We start from the raw sequence: 27,549 nt of genomic DNA, 5'->3' as shown, positions 1-27,549 counted from the left end.
CAATTACTACATTAATGCTTTAAGTAATCAATCAATTACTACATTAATTTTTTAAGTAAACAATCAATTACTACCTAAATTTTTTTAAGTAATCAATAAATAACTACATTAATGTTTTAAGTAATCAATCAATTACTACTTTAAATTTTTAAGTAATCAATTAATTACTACATAAATTTTTTATATTTGAAGTTTTGTTTGGGAAAAATAATACCTTCATGTTCATTTCTTCATCAATAGGCTTCATGTCCTTTTTGTTGGTGTTATGAGCCTTCGCGTTGTTCTTCATGACATCTCAACGCTTGTCATAACGAGTAACTGGTAGTCTTCTTTTGGCATCTTATGTCGCTTAGCCTCACCAATAATTGCCTGAAAAGAGAAAAGAAGATTCATTTATCTCTTGTATAAAATATTTTGAGAGTATTGTGTTGAGATTTTTTATTATACTCAAAAGGTAGGGGGGTAAATGTGGATATGGGTTTAGTGTGGACACATGGAATATTTCTATTATTTATCACTCAAAATTTACTTAAAAATTTGTGGAAAATTAGTAAAACTGTGTTTTACTTCCATATGTTACATATTAAAACTCTTGATTGCGAATTAAGTTTCATGGCATATCTTGAAGGATTTTATTTTATTTTATTATAGTTTTTTTAAATACTCCTGAATAAATTATATTTTTTTAACTCATTGCTTTTTTCTGAACGTAATTTAAAATATTACTTCTAAAAATTCGAATTGTTTCTAGAAATAAAAAAAATATTTAAGAAAATGAAAAATCAGTTATATATATTGCATATTGGAAATAGTTTTTGAAAGAAATGAATTGATACATCAATGGTCGGTATTTCATGATCAACGAAGTTTCGATTTTATTACATTTGTACAAATTTATCCCCTGATTTTTGTACAACTTTGGGGGATTGAAAAAGCTGTTTATACACCTTACAATATAATATACAAAATAAAGATAAATTTCAAATTTTAATGAACGAAAGACAAAGTGTGCTCAAAATATTGATTAGTAACCTTCTTTTCGACAAATTTATAAAAACTGACCACACAAATGCTTGATTGAAGTAAACAAATTGAGATTGATAAATTTCTCCAGAAAAAGTGCATTTTTGCATCAAAATAAAAATTTTCAATTACAGTTAAAGTTTACTGCTCTGCGTATATTAAGACACTTTTTTTAGATATTGCAGTTACAGAATAAAATTTTTTCCAATAGTTCAAAAGTTTTAAATGTGATCCGTTTTTTTGCCGATTAAACAAGAGATACACTAGATTAATGTAGTTGCATAGTTCTTGGGAACTACTCAAGATAATTCATTCACACTCAATAATACACAATAATTCACCCAAATATATTGAAAAACTAAGTTACATATTTCCTGTCAGAGATTCCCGTTTTTTAAATTCTTTACTGGAGAAAAACTATACATACTAGAGAAATTCTGATTTAAAACAGAATTTTAACAAACAATTATATTTACATTCTTCCTAAATCTGTATACAATGACAATAGAGATCAATATTTTTTTAATTAATATGTGAAATAGTCAATTTTTCCAATTATGATAGTGTAATTTCTTTTTAATGCCTATACTTTAATGCTAAAGATCTCTTAATTCATAAACATGAAAAGCTCAGCTGTATGAATTATTATTTTATTTTATTTAATTTCTAATTCGAAATCCTAGTAGTTTGATTCAATCATAATGTTTTAATTTACTTTTAATTCACAATATAAGAGAATAAAAATGAAATACTAAGTCTGGAATCTCCCAAAAATTCTGAAATGTATGAGGATTTCTAAAATAACTCTAAAATGTCATTACAGAGGGAACTAATCAAAAACTTTTCTCGAAATTCTAATTATGGATATTTTCGTTCCATTTTCAAATTATCGTCTGCTGAGCAAAGCTTATTAGAAAGATAACGAATGGCAACACGGAGATTGATCCATCGTTTCATTGTTTCAAGTAATCAGTTAGTTTCATTTTCGAAATGAAAACTTTGAGAATAGAATATTCAGAATAAAAAATAATCGTGAAGCTAATTAATCAGATATTAAAATTTTTTGTACTTCTCAAATAATACTTATGATTAAAAGTACAATAATCATAAGTAATTTTGAAGAAGGATATTAAATTTCAAGAGTTATAATTGTTTCCATTTATAGCTTTAAGAGAGAAAAAGTAATGTGTATTAATTTTTACTAAGTTTTACTTAGTATATTCTTAACATGGTCTGAAAATTAAATATTTTAAACATTTTAATTTAACAAAGTTATTATAAACTCGAAAAAATGCTGAGATATCTATAATATTGATTTTATAAAACTTAAAGCAGAACCTAATTTTATAAAATTTTCATCTGTCTTTAGAAATGATAAACATTAATGGTCGTAGCGTTCAGTGCAAAATTAAAAAATGGTATTTATTTTAAATTAATAAACAAAAGTTTTAATTTTAATTTAATAAAATATTTAAGTTCTAGACTATTTTAACTAAATAATAACAATAACATTTTAGAGATACTTTAGAACTGTATGTTATAACTCAAATTAAATTAACATGCATTGGATGTGGAAATATTTAGTTGTATCAGAACATAGGCTTAAGATGTTTTAATTCTTCTACCACCATTTTCCTTTCAATGAGACGCTGTAATTGAGTACCTGCACTTCGCGAAGAAGAAGATCAAACATACCCACACATGTGACCTATGGCATCACCTGATCATCAATAAACAAAATGGCGTGTCTAAGTTGAGCCAAGTTTTTCCACATAAGTTAGAATGTTAATTAATGTGAAGTATATTAAATACAATGTCGTATCGCACATTGAATTTGTTGAAATATTCCTTTTTATAAACGAAAGCAAGATGCGCTGAGTAATTTTATTAATTTTTTTAACTGAATTATTTTATTCATTACATTCAAAAATAAAAAAAAATAATAACATCAATATTTCCCTCTCGAGGTATTTTTCTTACAAATTCCGATGTTAAACCCGAAAACAAATTTCTAACACACTTGGGTTAACAATGTTTCTAAAAACTCAGGTTAAGAATCATTAATTTACGGATATGGGTTAATGCCCCAATTACCAACAAAAACAAATACAATGTTTTAATTAATATTTTAATAAAATTGATTTATTGTAACAATCTAGTAAAATGATGAGTTAAATCCAATATGAGGAAAAGTGAACAATCATAAATTCCTTTAGGGGTATTTTCCAGTGGGAAATAACAAGTTTAATCTGAAAACAAAACATAAATTCCTCCCGGAGTATTTTTCTGTCGACATAATCTCTAACCAGAAAGCAAATCATAAACGTGCATGGATGTTTATAGTTTGTTTTCGAAGCATCAGTATTTCTCAAAACCCAAGTTGAAAAACGTTAATGTTTTCAACAGAGGTTGTTTTTGCTCCTAATACACGAAAACAAGATACAACGTGTAATTTTTATTTCATTTTCAATCATCAATTCCTTCTGGGGTATTTTTCTGCCAGTAATAGCAAGTTTAAACCCGATAACAAATCCTAAACACACACTTGGTTCAACTTCTCCGTAGACTTCTAAACTTTCAAACAAGCATCTGCCATTACACAAAAGGCAAAGTAACGTGTTTAATGTAAGTGTGAGTACAGACATTTAGGATGGAGCATCTCTTTCCCATGGGTAACATTCCTTTTTGTTTCCATGGAAACCGTCTCCCATATTATCCCAGATCGAAACAGAGTGTACCAACCACATTATATTTAAGATGCATAGGAATTGAAGCAGGAATCTATGAACTTCGAAAGACAGAGCAACGTTTTGAAAAGGATTAGGGAGTATTGTCTGGAGAAATTCCCTGAAAGCTGTAAGCGGTTTTGAAATTACACATTCCAATATTTGGGATGCAGTTTAGAAGCGCATTACAATTGAGAGAATCAGAGTTTTAGTAATAAGATACGAGTATAATAGCTGTTTTGATTATTCGAATCTTAAAATAATAAGAAAAGAGTTTGATTTTGACAAAATGAAGTTGTTTTTGAGAAAAAATAATTATTTTTGTTAATTTTAATGTAAAAGAACGTAAGAAACGGGGATAAATTTGCTGGTAAGGTAAGCTAATTTCGAAAAAGATGCGACCACGTTTCACAGTTTAAGTTTGAAATTTGTTTTGTTCACTAGAGAAATTAAGTTTTAAAAATTTTATAATATTTCATTTTATTACTATTATTATTAACAATTATTAGCCTTGTTTTTAGTTTTGTTTCTGTAGGATTACGCTAAAAAGTGATCGAAACTTTGATTGGCGAGAAATTTAGTTAGTTTCGTAAATAATTGTATATTTTATTGATATCAGGGAACTCCAGTTAAGCTTTGAGTACTCTAGCTAATCGGATTGTGATCAAAATATCGATTGAAGGTAAAAAAAGCATAAGGTATAAATTTTATGTTAACAGAGTTCCAGTTAGTATTTGAGCACTGTGGTATATTTTGTTTATGGAGGCCAGGAAACAATTGTACTTGCAACGGAACTAAGCGTAGATCTTTAGATGGGATTTGGGAGCTATAATTAGTAGGAAAGTGGACGGAATTTTGATTGATGACAAACTACATTCGGTGATAAAATGAAAATAAATTGTTCTTGGATTGATTTGGAAACAATAAAAATTTGCACAGTAATCAAGCACAGAGCTTTAGTTGATATTTGAGTGCTCTAGGTAGTTGGAATGTGCTGTTAAGTTCGGTTATTATAATGCAAAATCTGGTGTTAATCAAAACTTATTACAGTTGCAATAATTATGCAATGTCTTAAAAGTATATGCATTTCACATTTTAATCTCTTTCATAACGGGATGTATGCAAGTGCCGTAGTGTGGGTATCTCGATCCTAATTGGTTGTTAAAACGTAGCATTTGTTTACGTTAGCAACTGCTCTTTCTATTCTTTTTCGAGTTAGGCAAGCCATCACCTCCTACATTAAAAAGCCTCCACACGGTCTTTTATAAGTAGTCCGCGCAGACTATTTAAAAAATGAACCAGTTGTGCGCATGAACCCAAAACCTTTTATAAAGTAATTGAGAGAAATTTATCATATATATTTGAGAATTGAATCTGTAGTGGTTGACAAGTGAATAAGGCAAACCAATAACATTCATAAATAAAACAAAGTTTTAGTCATATATTTGCTACCATTTTCTTATTTTAACTAGATTTTGTATTAAGTGACTCGTTTGGAATGTGGATATCCTTCATAGTGGTCTGATCAGACTACCTATAAAAAACCGTGTGGAGGCTTTCAGTTATAGGAGGCGTTGAGCAAGCCCGCTAAGTATCAGTTACATATTTTCTTCATAACGATTTCAATTTTTTCAGTATGCATTTCTTGCTTAACACAAAATATGAAGCCCAGTAGAACATAAACAAATTAATTATGCATCCGAAGTTGCCAGGTACACAAAACAAAAATATATCCCAGTTTCCATAAAATACATAGACTAATAATAAATCTAAGTTAAATAAAAGACGTAAAAGAGAAAGAATTATACTCCAACAAATTCTACGAGTGATGCGGCGCTATATTTAATTAATTTCACTCCATTTAACATTCTAATTTATGTGGAGAAACTTAGCTTCACTTTAAAACGCCATTTTGCTTAAAAACGATCATCTGGCACAGAGGTCGTAGGTCACATGTATGGGTATCTGTGATCGTCATCTTCTTGAAGCGTAAGTAACCAATTCTCATTTGATACAATAAGAGACAGATTAACATTCTTAACTATTTAAAAATGAAATAAATATTCAATCCCAGCATTAACTAGGTGCAATGTTTGAAATTTGCTGTTTGAAGTCATCAATCGTAGTTATCAAAACATTAACGGTGATTGAACATAATAACAAATGGATTCTGATTTTCATACCACAGTATCATATAATCAATAATTATGCCACTCTGAATTCAAACGATTTTGATTAACAGTTCACATAGCAAGAATTGTTTCGAAATTTGTATCACTCTGTAATGTCAAACTATATCATATATATGATAAATTTATACAAATTAGAATATGAATTAATCATGTTTTGGATGTTAAAACTTCAAATACTTGCTGCAAACTATAAATTATTAAATCGCATTTAAATAAACATTATGCTTTAAGATAAAAGATTCATTTGCATGTTACACGATTACACTTTAAAGTGAAAACATAAGACATTTAAAATATATATTTGCTACTTAAACTTTATCTAATAAAACAAAAATAAAATATAGTTTAGAATAATTTAACTGAGAGAACAAAAAGAAAATCGCTTGGTTTTAAAAAGATTTGTTTGACCAAAAGTATTTAAGTATGTTTTAAATTATCGTCTGAAAAGGAAAATATTACATTTTGTTACCAAACGATGTTTAATGTCGAAATAAAGTGAGAAAATCCGTTTTCCAAAAATATACTGCTTTATTTAAAATGCAAATAACATTTTAATGTGATCTTTCTCTAAAAACGATTTTAATGCGTTAAAGTGTGGGTTATTTTAATGTTTTTGCTTTGACAATAAAATAAGAAGGAAGCTATCATTATTATCTGGTCAATGACTTTCAAATTGTTAAACAAATTAAGTTCTATAATTCATATTCAAATGAATTATTATAGTTATAACATGAAATACGTGGTTGCTAATACTGATTTCAAATGCATTGAAATATTTAGTCTAAGTAGTAAATAAAACCTTAAGCACATATTCGAATTAAAAAAATAGCCTATTAAAAGTTCTTATTGTGAATATTTAATTTTAGTTATTCAATTTTAGTTATACTTATAGCAATTGAAATGTTGCTTGTATATTTTATACATTTGATAGTTTGCATATTTATTCTACAAAAAAAGGCTGCCCATTTATTTTATTTACGCTTTGAAAAATTAAAACAATATACCTTTAAAACAATCTCAAAAAATATTTTTCTCTATCCATGTACGAAATTATATGTGGCATAAATTACATGCTCATTTAAAATATGAAAAAAATGTTATATAAATGAAAATGAAATGGTAATATCAAATATCTAAAATCTATATATACATAATCTATGTAACAGAACACGAGAAAATTAAAAATACAGCAGTTCAAAGCACGAGGAAGGTCACTCTTGCCATTAGAACATTCTATGACAAACCGTTCGAGCTGCTTTGTTGAAAAACAAAATGGACTTTTCTAATCGGTTAAGCGTTTGCCATTGTTTTAAATTTAACGATTTAATTTTTCATATGTTTTAAAGATAACATCACTGATAATTGCTAGCTTAGAGCTCTATTTGATCAAAAAATAATTTAATGCACCTATTTAAATATTAATTATTTTATATTCGCTGGGTCAGATGAATTTAACTCGGCCAAGATAGCCAGGTTGGCAGGGCGCTGGGCCGTAATTGATGACAGATGCACGTTAAATCTGTCGAGTTACAAAGTCCTCCATGTTCCCATAAAAAATCACGCCTCTGCCGGTGCTGATATGGGAGTTTCCTTGTCTGTTGGATTGGTTGAAAAGTACAAGGCAACGGAGTTGAGTAGTTAGTAATCGTAAACCAAAAATTGAGTCGGCTGTTCAACGACGGTTATAAAATAAAATTAAGACAATAAAATAACGTAAAGCCACCGAAAATTGCAACAGATAATAATAAAAAAAAAAAATTGAAATTATCTTAGCTATATTAATTGAAAAACGTTGTGGAAAAACCAGGTAAGTGACATTTTCTGAACGAAAAAAAAGTTGTATTCGAATTATTTTATTACCAATGTATTAGAAGGCTGGAATAATAATTCTTTGCTTTATTTTATTTACCACTAAGTTTTAATAAAAATCATGCTAGCATACTAAAAATTGATGTGGGTTAGATATAGGCAAAAACAGTTCTGCTACATTAAGCATGCCCATATTGACGCAGCCACTTTATCTTATTTTCTCTAATTCATTAATTCCCCTAAAAATGTCACTTACCTGTTTCTACCATAAAGCTCCTTAATAAAGCTTTATTAAAGACAAAATTTCTCCCAATACTTGATTCAGGGGTTCCATTGTCTTCTGGATTGGGTTCAAAATCACAAGGCTACGGAGTTGAACACTAGTAGTCGTAAACTTAATAATGGGTCTGCAGTTCAAGGACGGTTATAAAATAAAATTAGTGATCTTTTCAAAGCACAGAAGATTATCTTCGCAATACCTTTGCTTTCTATTTTTACCACAAAAGATATTTTTGGGGCATATAAATAATAAACTGCATATGCAAACGTCAATTAGTAATACACTATCGACAGCATTACATAATTGTAATCCCCGATGTAAAGATAAATTAGCTGCGAGGAGCCCATCAACCAAGACAAATCGACATCCTCAAAATTCTCCATCTTGACGCATCAATGATTTAATACTATCGTCTCCTCGCATGAGCGACAGAAATTACATACTCAGGCGATAGTTCTAAGCAGAACGTGATGTTGTATTTCAATGATCCAATGATATCTCCATCTCTTGCTGCTGATCTAGCATTTCCGAAATATGGATCACTGGTGGAGAATGTTCAAGAGTTTTATTTGTCTCCGGGGTTTCTTATCTCAGCCCTTAAGCGAGAGGTTAAGATCTTTTAGTCTTGACAAAAGTTTTGTAAATTTATATCGATTGCTGACCGATTTTCTTGGGCAAAATTTTAAAGGCATCGGATAAATCAAATTGCACGTCTGGAAGTAAAGTTTAAATATTTATGTTAAGGTTCGTTGGTTTCCAAACTTAAAACTTTCAAGTGCTGTAAAGCAAATGTTTAAAATTAAATTGAAGATCGTTAATCTTACAACACGTATTATATATTTACAACAAATATCACGTACATATTATTTAAAGACCACAAAGTACAATGGATATTTAACACAAAAGTTAGAATTAGTGAGAGCGTAGAATAATATAGAATAGTTTATCGCATAAAAATTCTCTTGATTGTAATATTTTACTAAAAATATTTAAAATTGAAGTTAATAGTTGAGAGTTTAGAGTAATGTAGAATAATAGTTTGTCACCTTAAAAGTGCTTTAATATGCTCAATAGCTTACAACAAACAATTAAATTAAAGTCAAAAGCCCTTTTTCAACTAATCTTAACCTCGTATAACAAGTTTTGTAGCATCTTTCGGCAAATATTATTTTATTATATCACAAATTTGTCATACTTTCTTTTCAAATATATAATATTATCCTACAAAAAATTTTTAAAATTGATTAATTAATTAATTGATACATGTTAATAATAATAAACTATATTTTTTACAAATTGTTCTTTTCGGGTAGGTAACATCTTTTCTTTTATTTAGAAAACTGTATGATAGATAAATAAGGGGCTTTGTTCAGTGTAATAATAAGCCACATATTCATATCAATCTGAAAATGTTTTTTGGTTAAAAGAACTGTTTTCTCAGAGTTTTTAAAATTGCTTATTACTATATTGTCCTAAATTTAAAAATGATTAATAATGAGTATTTTTATATCCGTAATTTAAGTTTTTCAAAACTATGAAGATTGTCTAATAATTTCTATTTAATTTCTAAACGAGTTGGCTACTTTTAACTATTTCCACTACACTATTAAAAATTCTCCCCCTAAAATAACGGTGAAATAACTGGCAACAATCTAATTAACCGTAAAGTTTACGGTTAGGAAAATTAATATTTTTTTTGGTATTGAAACCGTTTGCATCTGGAATAGTTAAAATACTGCGAATACAAAACTATACGGTTTTGTAATCGCTTACAACTAGCATGATTTTAAAACTGTTAAAATGAAACTTAGGGTAAGCTAACCAGTGAAGGAACACTTAAGTTTCGCTTGCCTCTTAAAAAATCATATTAATTTCAAAATTCGTAATTTTAGTTAAATGACAGTGTCAACATATTTGTTACTAATTGCAAATTATGTAAAAAAAATTGTAGAGAACTTACATAATATTGTTTTAAAGTTTTGGAGGTTCAAATAACAAGTAGTAAGAAGACCCAGTGAAGGAACAGCTCTTACCAGTGAAGGAACACAAAATTGCCCAGTAAAGGAACACTTAATTTTGGTTATATTTTAATGCTCTGTATGAATTCATTAGCCATACAAATATATAAAAACAAGACTATTTATGAAATTATAACATACAAGTACTTGTAAAATGCTAACTTTATTCGGTAATCATGAACTAGAAATTAAAGTGATGTTAAATACAAAATAAATTTTAAAAAATCATTCTTTCTTATAATTTGACAGTCAAATCTGAATCATTGTGTCATCCGATGCTGTTTAATATCATTATTATTTTATCACCTTTTTGTTTACTCTTTTTCCTGTTATTTGTTGAAGCTTTTTTTCTTTTTTAAGTATTTCTTCTTTCTTTTTCTTCTCCATATTCTCTTCTTTTAACTTTTTTTTAGATCTTTCAGCCTCTTGAAATTTTTGCCATTTCTCTGAAGTTAGTGCAAAAGGTAATTTATTCATTTTTCTTCTTATTTGATCTTTCTTTTTATCATCAATATTTGGCCAATGTAAATGGTTCTTCCAAACTTCTTCTGATTTTTCAGCAACATTTCTAGAATGCCTTTCTCGAAAATAGACAGAGGAAAGGTGTCTTGAAGTTTGAGGAAAATCCATCCCTTGTTGACTTGTATCTAGAGGATCTTTAGAAGTACTGATTTTACTTATAGAATCATTTCTTTTTTCAACTAAGAGAGGATCAGCATGAGGACTCATTTCAAATTCGATATCTAAGATGCATTCATTATCAATACTAGCTTCAGTTCCTAAGTTTGACTAAACCAAGTGGTCTTCTTTTAATGCGTACTTCTTCCATATTGAAAAATGTACAGGCTCTTGGACATTTTCGATATTAGACTCTTCAGTCAATGCTGCGTTAAAAATTTCCAACATATCTTGAGGGATTTCCCTCTCAAGCTTCTGAAGAAATTGAGTATCGTTTCTGTTTAACTCTGTTTTTTGTTGAGGAGCTTTCCTCTAAAATCTAACATAGTAAAGTAGTTTTTATAAATTATATAATCACGTTGCTATCCTATAATGATAACTTATTATCAGTTCTTGGTGCAAAAGCCAGCGAAAAAATGCTCTATTCAAATTTTTATGGTTATATTTAATTAGTTTTCGGTTTCTAAACATAGTTTATTAAGTTGCCTAACGTTTGATGTAACTACACACCCCATTAATAAATATAAATTATAATTTTTTCATGAATTAAACGACTAAATTAACATTTTGAACTGAAATTATTTCAGGAATTATTCATACAATTTTTAGCAAAATTTCGGTTGTCCTCTATATAGCAGAAGTACTTATCCTAGAGTCATGTAAAATCATACTTCACACATTACTAATCATTCACTGGAAGTATTCCCAGTGAAGGAACATGCCTGTTTCTTCACTGGTTAGAAGTTGTTTTTTGTCTTTTAAACAGAATTTTGATGTATAATGTGACTAAAAGTACCAGAAAATTCAAAAATTTATTTTATTTTCATTAACTGGGAAAAAAAACCCAGTAAAGGAACATTTGTTCCTTCACTGGTTTTTCATCGTTTGGTGATCCAGTGAATAAACACCCCCTTATCTCAGTACTTGATTATGCTATGGTACTTTAAAAAAAATAAAACGTAACTTCAATAACTATATTTTGAATTCTCTTTTTCACAGAGAGAAAAATAAGACTATTACATGCAATTAATTCCACTTCAAACATATAAATACAAACACTGACCTTATAATTTTTTCAATGAAACAAGGTGTTGCAGAGACAATAACAAATTCAAAATTTTTTCCAGAGAAGTATATTTGACCAGGTAATTCAAAACATTGCTAGATGACTTCCTATTGTTTGGCAGTAAGCTATTGTTACCAATCAATCTAAAGAAAAACTTTCAAATTCTTATTTTTAATCAATATATATGAAATGTTCCTTCACTGGGTAGTGTTCCTTCACTGGTTGGTTTACCCTATTTTACAATGGAATTATGCTTTTTGTTAGGTAACGGACATTGAAGTTAGGTTATGGTTGAGTTGTGTCGAATTCAGGGGTGATTGTGAGCCCAAGTCAAAATTCCGGAAAATTTCTTGAGTTAAAAAAAAAAAAAGTTTGAATTGAAAAAAAATTTAAACAAGTTTTTTTTTCCTTTTTCTCAATATTTCTCAGTTTACTTAAATATATTTAAAATTTTACGCATACCTATGATGACCTGGAGAAATAATTAAAGTTTACAAATATGTCTTTCTTTCTTGAATTTATGATTATAACTATTTACTGATAAAAAATGAATATTAATCATGTATATAAGCTTATAAAGTATCTGGCTCTCCCTTACAAAAAAAACAAAAAAAAAAACACTGTATTTTTAAGTTCCACCTTTGAAAGTTTGATTACCGGAAACTGTAAGCAATGATTTTTTGAAACGGCTGGAACTTCGATCTCCAGAAACTTCCGGATCATTGTTAGCAAAAAATCCGGAAATCCTGATTTTTTCCGGAGCACAATCAGCCCTGCGAATTAACAGTGGAATGTGGCTTAATTAGTTTACTTGGTAACGCCTTCTATCTTGAAAGATGGGGAATACTAAACGCTTTGCGTTAAGCAGCATAATTCCCTAAACTTACGGGAAAATAACCAGCCGGCAACAATCCAATTATCCGTAAACTTTACGGTTAGGAACATTCTTTTATTTTTTGGTATTTAAACCGTTTGCATCGGGAATAGTTAAAATACTGCGAATATAAAACTATACGGTTTTGTAACCATTTACAACTAGCATGATTTTAAAACTGTTAAAATGAAACTTATTTTACAATGAAATTAGGCTTTTTGTTAGGTAACAGACATTGAAGTTAGGTTATGGTTGAGACGTGTCGAATAAACAGTGGGATGTGATTTAATTAGTTTTCTTGGTAGCGCCTTCTATCTTGAAAGATGGGGAATACTAAACGTGTTGCGTTAAGCAGCATCGTGGTGCTGCCATCTATGAGTGAATGAGAGTTTCGTATTCTAATAGTCCAGATCACCAATTCGGAAGTGCAAGGCATTGGAAACTCTTTACGTGTTAAAGGAATGGAAGAAATATTGTGGTGTCAACACTGGGAATTGAATTTCCGTACAATATGACATGAGATTGACAGAAAAGCCTTCTCGGTTCCAGTATGTACCCAGCTGCAAAAAACTATAGTTTGTCTTAAGTAAGAACTCCCCTAGTCATTCGTCTAGACCCGTGGCTCCTGACTGTGGTAACGAGGTATAACTATTTCAAGTAGTGGTGTGGGGTCACTGTTTAGGATTTGGCTCGAGTTGGCGAGAGAAAGGGAATCTTTTTCTTCGGTCTATTGTGCTAGTCCCAGAAACTACCCTCTTGAAATGCGCTATTCTTGTTTCCATAGCAGCAGATGGCTGCAGACTTTGTGGCGGGGGGAGTTTTTACAGTAGACAAACTATAAGTGACTTCTTCAGGTGGGCATATATCATACGGTGGGTGGTATCAGATGAAAACAGTCAATACATGGTTTTACAGCTTATTAACACTTAACAGTTTGAGTATCACCTTTTTATGGATATTTGACGGTTTTTATTGGATATTATAGAATAGCAATTCATTAAATTATTATTTAGCCTTTTTTTCTGAGAAATTTCTAACAGTGCATTTATAAATAACAAGTGTGCATTTTAATTCCACGACTTGCTATAGAAGTTTAATACCAAACATATTTTTATTTAAGCAGAAAGCAAAAATCCACAAAAAAATCGAAACAAAAACAATTGAATAAAAAAGGGAACATTCGCATTCGCTATTCTTATTCTCTTTTAATCTATAAGGAAGAAAAACTAAATACGCGAATAGCCTATTGTCAGACATTCTTAAATCACATTATGCTCTTCGCCAAGATGAGCTACTTCAACAATGGCGGAGGACGCCGCCACAAGTCAAAGAAAGGAAAAAGATGCTCTGTTTGGTTTTGAAAAGAAAGAAGTAAAACACAATGCAAAACATTTTTATGACCACACAGTATCGTTTTCACAAAATAACTAATTTGCATTAAAGAGAAAAATAAAAAAGAATGAAGTTCCCATAAAGTAAACGCACGAAACTAGAAAGGAAAGTTTTATTGCATTTCCAAGTCGGTTATTTAGTTTTCGTGTATTTTAAATTTTGACGAAGTATCTACTACGTCTTTTGTTTAGAATTTATACGACTTGCTACAAAACAAAGAATGTCATCTGGATGCTATTTATTCAATTATTTTGGTGGTAGACAGAAATTATTATTGAAAAACATATTTACGTAATTTTGTTTAAAAATAATATTGTTGCATAAGCAAATAAATAAAAGATAATCCAAGAACTTTTCATGTAATTTTATTTCAAGCGATATAGTTGCATAATAGAATGAATAAAAGCTATTCCATAGCTGCCAGCTTGTAAAAGCACTGAGCAAAATTCTCTAAAAAAATTTATATAATTTCGCTAAAAAAATATTGTTATTTTGACGAAGAATAAAAGATAATCCATTACTGTCAAATTATAAAGACATTGAAAGAAATATTTAAAAAAATATTTATAGAGTTTTATGATAAAATATATTGTTACGTCAAAAATATTGTTACATAATCGAATAAAAAGATAATTCATAGCTGAAAATTGCAAGGTCATTGAGGTAATATTTTCTTTCAGAGATTAATACACTTATATTTTAAATTATAAGATAATCCAATGCTGTCAAATTATAAGGATATTGAAAAAAATACTTAAAAAAAATATTTATAGAGTTTTAATAAAAAATATTGTTACATAATCGAATAAAAAGATAATTCATAGCTGAAAATTGCAAGGTCATTGAGGAAATATTTTCTTTCAGAGATTAATACACTTATATTTTAAATTATAAGATAATCCAATGCTGTCAAATTATAAGGATATTGAAAAAAATATTTAAAAAAAATATTTATAGAGTTTTATTAAAAAATATTGCTACATAATCGAATAAAAAGATAATTCATAGCTGAAAATTGCAAGGTCATTTTGGAAATATTTTCTTTCAGAGATTAATACACTTATATTTTAAATTACAAGATAATCCAATGCTGTCAAATTATAAGGATATTGAAAAAAATATTTAAAAAAATATTTATAGAGTTTTATTAAAAAATATTGTTACATAATTGAATAAAAAGATAATTCGTAGCTGAAAATTGCAAGGTCATTGAGGAAATATTTTCTTTCAGAGATTAATACACTTATATTTTAAATTATAAGATAATCCAATGCTGTCAAATTATAAGGATATTGAAAAAAATATTTAAAAAAAATATTTATAGAGTTTTATTAAAAAATATTGTTACATAATTGAATAAAAAGATAATTCGTAGCTGAAAATTGCATGGTCAGTGAGGAAATATTTTCTTTCAGAGATTAATACACTTATATTTTAAATTATAAGATAATCCAATGCTGTCAAATTATAAGGATATTGAAAAAAATATTTAAAAAAAATATTTATAGAGTTTTATTAAAAAATATTGTTACATAATTGAATAAAAAGATAATTCGTAGCTGAAAATTGCATGGTCAGTGAGGAAATATTTTCTTTCAGAGATTAATACACTTATATTTTAAATTATAAGATAATCCAATGCTGTCAAATTATAAGGATATTGAAAAAAATATTTAAAAAAAATATTTATAGAGTTTTATTAAAAAATATTGTTACATAATTGAATAAAAAGATAATTCGTAGCTGAAAATTGCATGGTCAGTGAGGAAATATTTTCTTTCAGAGATTAATACACTTATATTTTAAATTATAAGATAATCCAATGCTGTCAAATTATAAGGATATTGAAAAAAATATTTAAAAAAAATATTTATAGAGTTTTATTAAAAAATATTGTTACATAATTGAATAAAAAGATAATTCGTAGCTGAAAATTGCATGGTCAGTGAGGAAATATTTTCTTTCAGAGATTAATACACTTATATTTTAAATTATAAGATAATCCAATGCTGTCAAATTATAAGGATATTGAAAAAAATATTTAAAAAAAATATTTATAGAGTTTTATTAAAAAATATTGTTACATAATTGAATAAAAAGATAATTCGTAGCTGAAAATTGCATGGTCAGTGAGGAAATATTTTCTTTCAGAGATTAATACACTTATATTTTAAATTATAAGATAATCCAATGCTGTCAAATTATAAGGATATTGAAAAAAATATTTAAAAAAAATATTTATAGAGTTTTATTAAAAAATATTGTTACATAATTGAATAAAAAGATAATTCGTAGCTGAAAATTGCATGGTCAGTGAGGAAATATTTTCTTTCAGAGATTAATACACTTATATTTTAAATTATAAGATAATCCAATGCTGTCAAATTATAAGGATATTGAAAAAAATATTTAAAAAAAATATTTATAGAGTTTTATTAAAAAATATTGTTACATAATTGAATAAAAAGATAATTCGTAGCTGAAAATTGCATGGTCAGTGAGGAAATATTTTCTTTTAGAGATTAATACACTTATGTTTCAGATTATAATTCTTAGTTTTTAATGTTTCAACAAAAAAAAAAAAAAAAAGGAACTGTTTTACCCCTTATTTGAAATTTATAAATCAATGTATGTTAAGATTTATAATTTAAGCAGTTATATTAAGACTTGAGGGTTAATAGTAGGTTAAATTTAAAAAAAAAGTTTATTACACTTCAATCATTGTTGAACGATTATTTTTTTTAAATCGTTCATAATAACCAAACAATTTGGAGATGTTGTTTCTTCTTTCCCAACAATGACACTGGGCAACATAACGGTAGAGTTCGAATTCCACTGTAAGCCTAAATACACCATTGTAAAGCTCTGCTCTAGCTTGAGTTAGTTGTTCTTCAATTTGTCTAGTGCTTACAAACCACGTTTTGTAACGAGTACGTAGTTATGTATAAGAATAAAGATATAAATGAAATTACAGTAATGAATAAATTATGCCTGTAAATCTGAAATGCTTATAAAAAGTAATCTTACATTAAGTAAAATAGTTATGAAATTGGATAAACTTATTTACAGAAGTAACTTTATTACGTAAAAATTAATTTTATTGATGCAGTTTAAAATTATTTTTTAACTAGTTAATTATAAAGTAAATTCCATTGACTGTCCGCTGACATTGACTTTATGTAATTTTTTTATTTGGAATTAGCATGATTTTAAACTGTCTTAACTTTAAAATTTAAATATAAACTAAAGATTTATAGAATCTGGCAATTTTAACAATTTGTAACAAATTTAATCGAGTTTTTCAACAATTTTTTTGCGTAAAAAATTCTAAAAAGTGATATTTTTTATAAATTTTGTTTGATGTTTTGTAATAAAATCGAGTTAAGACAATTTGATTCGCTGGAATTGAAATATTTATTTTAAGTTGAAATATAGTAGTTAATGTTAAGTGTAACAAAAACAAAATAATGTTATATTTTCAAAAAAATCTCACCATATTTCTTTCTGAAAAATTATACATTTTTGCAAAGTTCACGAGCTTTAAAAAAGTATTTTTGTTTCTTTATATTGTAACAAATACAATAATTTTTCTTATATTATGCTTGAAGAAAACACAGTCTGAAAATGAAAAATTAAAAAAAAAAATTGTAATTAGTAGCAAAATTTGATCTTGATCATAAGGTTGATCATAATGTGTCATTAACCTAAAACTTACTTTCTACCTAATGCTATTATTTACATAACACTTATTCTTTATAAAAAAAACAATTAAAATTTTTTTAAAAATCTATATGATAAATTATTTTAAATACTTGTAAACAGGTTTTTTTCCTCTTAAAAACCTCTTTTTAAAAAAACAAGTGATTATTTTCTTAATGCTAAAAATTAACCTTCATACGCCTCAATAATTAAACAAAATCTATAATAATTTTTGCGTTGGAATGTTGCAAAAGAATGTCAGTTTTTCTACTGTTTGCTAGATAGTTTTATTTTCCTCCTTTTTTTTTTTAAATTTACCTCTTTAATACATGCTCTTCAAATAAAATTTCGCAACTATATGTAACCATTATTATGTAAATAAAATATACACATCCAAATATCAAAACTTTATTTAATTTTTTTAAAAAAAATAACGATTAATTTAAAAAACAAACTGTAAATGTGAATTTCAAAAATGGTAATTCACAACCCAAACATCAATTCATCGTAGTAACAATTCATTCAAACAGAAATAGCGATTCTAAATTTACACATCAATTCTGGAAAGCAAACTAAACGTAAAATCTTCTACTAGAATTGGAACTAAACTACTCTGTTTAACTTACTGTTACTGTCTCTTCTATGCTCCTAAGTTCTTTTTGATGCCTCCTAGAAGAGATTTCCCAGTCCACCGAATCCTTCGACGTATATTTACGTCCAAACGAATCAGATATTGTGAGTTCGGAATTAGTTGCATTACTTTTCCATCGTGGACTTATCTATTGGATTAAGTCGGGTTCGTTTAGGCGAATCCCGATAGAAGGTTTACGAGGACATGGAAGTTCGAACTTTTATTGGCTTAATAAGCGAAGAATTCCCGCTTTCGAACGCACTTACGTTGCAGCTCAAAGTGCACTGCTATTTTCTTTTCTAGCTAATTATGAATGCAGTATTCATACATCGAACGAAAATTGCACTTGAAATATAATTTACGATAAGATATTTTAAAGTAAAATTATTATACACTTTTATCGTTATAAATTATTTTGAAATTTCGAATATATATGGGCAGATCTCTAAAACCTTTAACTTTTGATAATAAAAAAAAAGATAAAAATAATAGTCACGCAATGTTTACACTTCCAGAATTGTTTAAAAATGTATAAAATATCAGAAAATAAACGTGAACATCGAAAATTTTGGTGCCCTTATAAGTATAAACAAAAAATTAAAATTTTTGAATTAATTTTTATAGGTTTATATACATTTCATTAAAAATCATTAAAACGACAAAAGTATCATTTATTTAATAAACATATAAGCTTATTGAACCTATTTTTCTTTTATTGAGCAATTTTTTCTTTTTTATAATTTCATCCATATTTACCCTTTATTTTTCATCAAAAATTATTAGTATCATAATGAATTGAAAAATTTTAATATTAAGTCAAGTTGTTATAAAATGTATAAAAAGGCTTAATTTAATTATTTTCAGACAAAAAATATCTTCATTTAGTAAAACATAGGGAAAAAACTAAGTTTTGATACGTTAAATTCAATTAATTAATCCTGAGGTTACGGTTTGACAGGGTAACGGTCTGGACAACCTAGAGAATAGATCGAAAACTTTACTCAGATGCAACGCAATGCGATGCACACAACACAGAAAATAAATTAGGCAATGACAAACGTAAGATCAAAATTTTGATTGATTTTAACATTTACTTTTTAGATCTGCGTCTGATAACGGTCTGGACATCGTAACTGTAACCTCACCGAATGACAGTTTGTTTATTATAAACCTAGAAAAATTAGTTCAAAAATTTTAATTTTTCGTTTATACTTATAAGGGCATCAAATTTTTCGATGTCCACGATTATTTTCTGATTTTTTATACATTTTTAAACAATTCTGGAGGTGTAAAAATAGTGTGCCTATTATGTTTTATCATTTTTTATTTATTATCAAAAGTTACAGGTTTTAGAGATCTGCCCATATATTTTTTATTTGGCTTATATATTTATCACATTTATATATTTATTATAAATTATGCTAGATATTTTTGTATACTTTTCAGCTGAGTACCTGTCTTTCGTAGGAAGGAGAAAAAAATCCTATGTCATGAATGAAAATCACACTTTGATTTATACAGTGAAACCTCTCGGGAGTGGCCACTGTCCGTTCCACTGTAAAATGGTCGTTAATGGAGGTTGGTCGTTCTGAGGGGTTACCTAACTTGACATCAAAATTGTTATCGAAGGTATATGAGTTTTAGGTAGTGTCAGTTTCTTGGTGCGTAAATGCCACTTCTATTGGCGTCATGAAAAGAAGTATCGATGAATAAAATTTAGCGTCTATAAAAATGATCTAAACTGATATAACTACGTGTAAAAATAAATTTCCCTATTATGAATGTTAAAGATATTTTAAATAAATAAACTAATAATAATAATAATAATAAAATAATACTAAAATACTTATGTTAATAATAATAATAATAAAATAATTATGTTAATAATAATAGTAAAATAATAATAAAATAATCATAATAATAATAAAATAATAATAATAATAATAATAATAAAATAATTATGTTAATAAAAATAATTAAATAATAAAATAATTATGTCAATAATAATAATAAAATAATAATAATATAATTATGTTTTTTTTTGTTTAAATTTGCATTTAATTTTATATCACAAAAATTAGTTAGCTTTAAAGAAGAAGTTTGTTTGTTTGAGATTTTTTTTTCGTTCCAAAAAAACTTTTTTTCTCTAATTTAAGTTTGAACTCAAGAAGTAAATCATTGGTTGCATCGTCTTCAATTTTAATGTACTCTGACTGCAACATGAGGTTGTATCGTTAAAAAGAGCTTCATTTTTAAGTAAAATTAGGGTTAAGATATATTTTGAAGGGCTTTTTGGATTATCACTAAGTTGGTCTCCAGCAAAAGCGACATTGTTTCATTTATGGCAATCCGCACAGAAACATTTAGATGGGGTTTGTCAAAATTTCCTATTCTACTACGCATATTAGATAACATGCATTTTCTTTTTACGTTATTCCTTGTTTTATTTTGATATAAAATGAATTTTATTTGGGTTAAAAAAATTTTGACATTGTAATTATGTTTTGTTTTAAGCTCCATTTTATTTAGCAAGATATTATACATAAACACACTTGGCACCAAAGTTTTGCCATGAGGCACCTCAGAATGTATTTCCACCTAAATAAGTTGGTCAAGTTAGGAAACTTCTTTCTAACAAGTAATATAAAAAAATATTTTTAAAGTCAACTTAAAATCAACTTAAGCTACTTAAGTCTACAAGGAAAAATTTTAATTTTAGTTACTTTTTATGAAGTAATTTAAAAAATTTCTCCTATAAATTAATTGATCAATTAAATTTAATTAATGAATTAATATTTGAAAAAATTGTTTTAACATCAAGTGTTAAGTTTAAAAAAATGTTTTTTAACTTGAATTAATGAATAAAATATATTTTATTAACGATTGAAAATTTGAACAAGATATAGGGAGAGTATGAACTAATAGTAGGAATTGGATATAATATAGCCTACGTCACAGGTTGTGTTGTTCCTACTAAATTTAAGCCATGAACGGCATTTTCTGCGAGCCTAACTTCAAGCCACAAATAAACAAACGAAGTGTTCGATCGTTTAAATAGCTGCTCGCCAGATTTTATTGCATTATAAAGAAAAGTTATTGAAACTAAATACAACTAAATAAACAACAACAACTAAAACAAATAACAACAACTACTAATAACAATAACTAAATAAAACAACTAAATTCCATTCGTTTAGTATTGCGTCATATGTTGTTCCTACTAAATCGAAGTAGTTGTGTTTTTTTCATATTATACCCAATTGAAAAAAAAGCATGTGGTATCATACAAATATAAAAGTATAAATTTGGTGACACGTGCTATCACGTAATGTTCTTCATTGAATTTATCTGACCCAGCGAATATAAAATAATTAAATATTTAAATGAGAGCAATAAACTATTTTTTTTTATTCAAATAGAGCTATAAGTTAGAAATTATCACTGATGTTATTTTTAAAATATGTGAATAACTTAATTGCTTATAGTAAAATTCAAAACAATGACTTATGCTTAACCAATCAGAAAATTCCATTTCGTTTATCGCTCATCCCAATTTAATTTATGAATTAATATTTGGAAAAACTGTATTAACATCAAGTGTCATCCACTACAAGTTCAAACAAATGTACTTGAACTTGAATGAATTAATAAAAAGTATTTTATTAAGGACTGAAAATTTGAACAAGATATAGGGAGAATGTGAACTAATAGTACGAATCGAAAAAAAAAGTTAGCAAACACAGATATTGAATGAATCGAAAAAAAAAAAAAAAATATTTTTAGTAATATAAACTAAATCTGTAAAAAAAACAGTATGTTTAGAATTTATTTAATTTAATTTTTTATTTTACTTTAAGATAATTTTCAAATGAGATTTAAATAGTTTTATTTATTAAGAGGATTTTTTTAAAGAATTACTGTTTCTGCATAATATATTTATCGCTTAACTTCAAAAAGAGCGAAGAACTACTGTTTCCGTATAATATATTTATCGCTTGATTTCAAAAAGGGCAAAGAATTACTGTTTCTGTATAATATATTTGTGGTGGTTGGTTGTGTCCAGGAGATGAATAGACGTAGTTTACATTTTAATTAGTATTTATTTTAATATTTAATTATAACGAACACAAGGGAAAACATGAAAGTTAGAGCAGTGCGTCTACAATGGCGGTTAGGCTTTTTCTTCGCGCGGAATTGACAGAGACAGTTACTGATCGTAATTGTTGCGGTTACGATTAAGTTAAGTTCAGTCGCCGCACACTCCCCCGCCAGTATCAGGGTACTGATACGTAACGATCAGGGAAGGTAACTCTGCGGCCTGATCTAGTTCGTTGTGCAGGTTTGTCCGGAGAATCTTTTGGTAGACTCGGTTCTTTTGAGGGAAAAGTTTGGATCGTGTTTGGTTCGGATTGAAATAGTCCAAATGCTGGTTGGAGACGGTCAATAGAAATTGTCTGTTCTTTTTCACGTATCATGATGGTGAAATGTTTTTCACTTTTTCGTATGACTTTAAATGGTCCGTCATACGGAGGTTGTAGAGGTTTTCGAACAGAGTCCCTACGTACGAATACGTGTGAACAATTTCTAAGTTCGGGATGTATGAAAATTCGACGATTTTCATGGTGTGACGTCGGTCGAGGTCTTAAGTCTTGAAATAGACGTCTTAATTTACAGACAAATTCTTGTGGAGGATCATCATTTGTAGTGGGAATCAAGAAATCACCTGGTAAGCGTAATGTCTCACCATAAACTAGTTCAGCTGGGGTTGCTTGGATGCTTTCCTTAACTGTGGATCGCAAACCGAGGAGAACCACTGGTAGAACATCTGTCCAATCTGTTGTTGCATGGCACTTCAAAGCGGCTTTGAGTGGCCGATGAAAATTTTCTATCAGGCCATTGCTTTGCGGGTGAAAACTTGTTGTTCGGCAACGCTCAATTCCAAGCAGTTTCGTCAGGCTGTAGAACAATGATGATTCAAAATTTGTTCCTCTATCAGTCGTTATGAAGGCTGGTATGCCAAAACGGGCAATCCAGCCTGTGAAAAACGCTGATGCTATAGTCGTTGCTGACATGTCAGTGACTGGGATAACTTCCGGCCAACGTGTATAACGGTCTATGCACGTGAGACAATATTGGAATCCTCTAGATTGCGGAAGCGGTCCGATGAGATCCAAGTGTACATGATCAAATCTTTTTGAAGGTATGGGTATTGATTCAACCCGACTTCGAGTATGTTTGTTGATTTTAGATCGCTGACAGGCAAGACATTCTCGAGTCCACTTCACACAGTCTTTGTTGATGGAAGGCCACACAAATTTGGAACGGATCAGTTTTGATGTAGCTCGAGTTCCAGGGTGTGACAATTTGTGAAAAGTATTGAAAATTGTACGACGATGCGATTGTGGAATATATGGACGAGTGATTTGAGATTTTGTGTCACAAAAAAGTGTCTTGGAGGAGCCAGGAATTACAACTTCTTGTAATTCAAGTGACGAGTTTGTACTCAAAATTAATTTCAGTTCAGGATCATCACGTTGCGAATCGGCTATTTCGTCATAGTCCACTGCAGTAGGTGTACGAATTGTTTCAACTCGAGATAACATGTCAGCAGATATGTTATCTGCGCCCTTAATATAACGTATGTCGGTGCTGAACTGACTGATGAAATCAAGGTGACGGTGTTGACGTGGCGAATATTTGTCCCATTTCTGTCGGAAGGCATACGTTAAAGGTTTATGATCAGTGTATATTGCGAATAAACGTGCTTCAAGCATATGTCTAAAATGTTTAATTGACAAATATACCGCGAGCAATTCCCGATCATAAGCGCTGTAACGCGTTTCCCTAGGAGTAAGTTTTTTGGAGAAAAATCCGAGAGGTTGCAAATCGTTACCTATCAGTTGGTGCAATGCCCCACCAACGGCGAAATCTGAAGCATCGACGTGCAAGACGAGGTTGGCATCTGGGGAAGGGTGGGCAAGAAGCATTGAATTTCGAAGTAACGCCTTACAGTTATCGAAAGCTTCGGTAACGGTTGAGGTCCAATCGATGATTTTGTTTCGAGCTGGGCTACCTTTTAACAGATCATGTAAAGGTTTTTGAATTGCTGCCGCGTTAGGTAGATGCCTACGATAAAAATTTAATAAGCCTAAAAATCGCTTAAGCTCTTTGATCGTATTTGGCTTTAGAAACCGGTCGATTACTTCGATGCGTTCAGTAAGAGGAGTGATACCTTTATCGTTTACTGAATGCCCTAGAAAAGAAATTTCAGGTACCCCAAGTATGCATTTTGATACATTTAATGTCAGACCGTAATTTCGGAGTCTTTTAAAAACTTCGGTAAGATGTTGAATATGCTCTTGTTCTGAATTGCTAAAGACTAAAATATCATCTAAGTACCAATAGCAGAAAGGTAGATCTCGAAATATTTCATCCATAAAACGTTGAAATGTCTGGGCAGCATTGCAGAGTCCGAAATTTAGAAAAGGAAACTCGAATAAGCCGAAAGGGGTGGCTATCGCGGTTTTAGGAATATCAGCCTCATTAACTGGGATATGATAGTATGCTCTGACGATATCTAATTTAGAAAATATTGATTTTCCATAGAGAGCATGTGCGAAATCATGTAAATATGGAATGCCATATCTATCCGGGACGGTTTTTGAATTTAAGAGTCGATAATCTCCTACTGGTCTTATATTCGAATTTTTAATAACAACGTGTAACGGAGAAGACCAGGGACTTTTTGAAGGACGACATATACCTTTTTCACACATTGTTGAAAATTCGCGCTTAACTGCTTCGAAAACTTGCGGATGTAAGCGACGTGGCTTACAATGTACAGGCGAACATGTTGTTTCAATGTGATGAACGGTAGAATGTTTAATAGATTTTCTTTCTTGCGAGGGGTTAGTAATATCCGAGAATTCTTGTAATAAATTTTGAAAAGGCATATTATTAGATATAGTTTTAACTGAGCACTGAGAAGAATTAGCAAAATAGCCGCTCGACTTTAAAGAAGTGTTTGAATCAATGAGACGTTTATTCTTCAGATCAACAAGTAATGCATAATGCGTTAAAAAATCAGCTCCAATTATTGGCGAGGTGACGTCCGCGAGAATGAAATCCCAGCCAAATGAACGACGGAGGTTAAATGATAATTTTAAATGTTTTGTTCCGTAAGTTCTAATGGGTGAATTATTCGCGGCATATAGCATTATGCTGCTTGGCGTATATTTATTTTTACTGTTAGAAATAGGCAGAACGCAACATGCGCTTCCCGAATCAATAAGAAAATTTAAGTTTGTATTTTTATCATAAATGAATAATCTGTTGCCTAATTTATTAGCCACGGAATCTGCAGGCAAAATAGATGACGTGGCTCTTATTCGTTTCCCGAATTAAAAGAACAAGGTTGTTTACATTTTAACGCATCTTTTCCAAAACGAAAATGATAAAAACAAAGAGAACGTTCCTCTGATTTATTTCTTGTCCTTGAGTTTGCACGGCCACGAGAATCTGATCGGCGCCGGTATTGCTGCACAGACATTTTCGCTACTTGTAAGCTGAGCTCTGATATTTGATTTTGAAGAGCAACAAATGAATTACTTTTTAGATCGGTTTCAGTTTCATTTTGTTTAATGGAATTTATTTGCTGGGTGGGGGAAGTTTCAAGTATTTTATCAGCTAGTAAAGCCAATTTGACCAACGTTTGATCAGTTAAAATTGATAAAATAGATTGCACATTGGGGGGCAAACGTTGTAGCCATATTGTTTTAAGAAAATCCTCAGTTACTGAATCGGTAGCAACTTCTCGCATTTGTCGTAGGAGAAGAAAGGGTTTTGGTCACCTAATTGAAGTTCTGAAAGTAGTTTTCGAATGCGTTTATTTTCAGAATCCGAAAATTCGGTGATGAGACGTTCTTTTAAAGCATCATATTTATTAGTAGCAGGGGGTGAAAATAACAAGTCTGATACATGAGATAGCGTTTCTGCATCGATATGTGCAATAAGACTTGCGTATTTAGTTTCATCTTTGGTTATGTTAGATAAAGTAAATGCACTTTCAACTTGTAAAAACCAAAGTTTAATATTTGTACGCCAAAAGGGGGGTAATTTAAGTGCAATCTTATCCACGTGAGTATTTTCAGCGTTATTTGTTTGCATATTGAAATGTAATAATATATATATGTAATGAAATTAAATTAATATACAGTATGCATTCCGACAGAAATTAAGAAACAAAAATTGAAAAGCCACAGTACCGTTTTTGTGAAACTTCCGATATCCAAAGCGAAATTAGTTATTCCATTTGAAACATAATCTCCTTAATATATGAACGTCCGGCTGTCACCACTGTGGTGGTTGGTTGTGTCCAGGAGATGAATAGACGTAGTTTACATTTTAATTAGTATTTATTTTAATATTTAATTATAACGAACACAAGGGAAAACATGAAAGTTAGAACAGTGCGTCTACAATGGCGGTTAGGCTTTTTCTTCGCGCGGAATTGACAGAGACAGTTACTGATCGTAATTGTTGCGGTTACGATTAAGTTAAGTTCAGTCGCCGCATATTTATCGCTTAACTTCAGAAGGGGCGAAGAATTACTGTTTCCCTATAATATATTTATCGCTTAACTTCAAAAAGGGCAAATAATTACTGCTTCTGTATAATATATTTATCGCTTAACTTCAAAAAGGGCAAAATAATTACTGTTTCTGTATAATATATTTATCGAACTTCAGAAGGGGCGAAGAATTACTGTTTCTGAATAATATATTTATCGCTTAACTTCAAAAAGAGCGAAGAACTACTGTTTCCGTATAATATATTTATCGCTTGATTTCAAAAAGGGCAAAGAATTACTGTTTCTGTATAATATATTTATCGCTTAACTTCAGAAGGGGCGAAGAATTACTGTTTCCCTATAATATATTTATCGCTTAACTTCAAAAAGGGCGAAGAACAACTGTTTCCGTATAATATATTTATCGCTTAACTTCAAAAAAGGGCAAATAATTACTGTTTCTGTATAATATATTTATCGCTTAACTTCAAAAAGGGCAAAAACATTTGGTAGACTTCATCGAGACATACTGATAATGAAATAAGAAAAATAAATGCTTCAAAGTTTTGGAAAATCCATTTATGTATGTCAT

General features: G+C 29.2%; 1 protein-coding gene across 9 annotated transcripts in view; it reads right to left on the bottom strand.

Annotated features, from left to right (window-relative positions):
- The window catches only part of Ac3 (Adenylate cyclase 3), a 275,553-nt gene that overhangs the window by 137,247 nt on the left and 110,757 nt on the right, over nt 1–27,549 (bottom strand). For all 9 annotated transcript variants that reach the window (XM_043047153.3, XM_043047156.3, XM_043047157.3 and 6 more), the window contains one exon: nt 215–369. In XM_043047153.3, coding sequence (XP_042903087.1) covers nt 215–289 — 75 coding nt within the window. In that variant the 5' untranslated portion in view covers nt 290–369. The remainder of the gene's footprint in view (nt 1–214; nt 370–27,549) is intronic.

Source organism: Parasteatoda tepidariorum, chromosome 5, assembly GCF_982258835.1.
Source record: "Parasteatoda tepidariorum strain Cologne lab strain chromosome 5, Ptep-v5.0, whole genome shotgun sequence".
NCBI lineage: Eukaryota > Metazoa > Arthropoda > Arachnida > Araneae > Theridiidae > Parasteatoda > Parasteatoda tepidariorum.
This window is presented reverse-complemented; position numbering and strand designations above follow the sequence as displayed.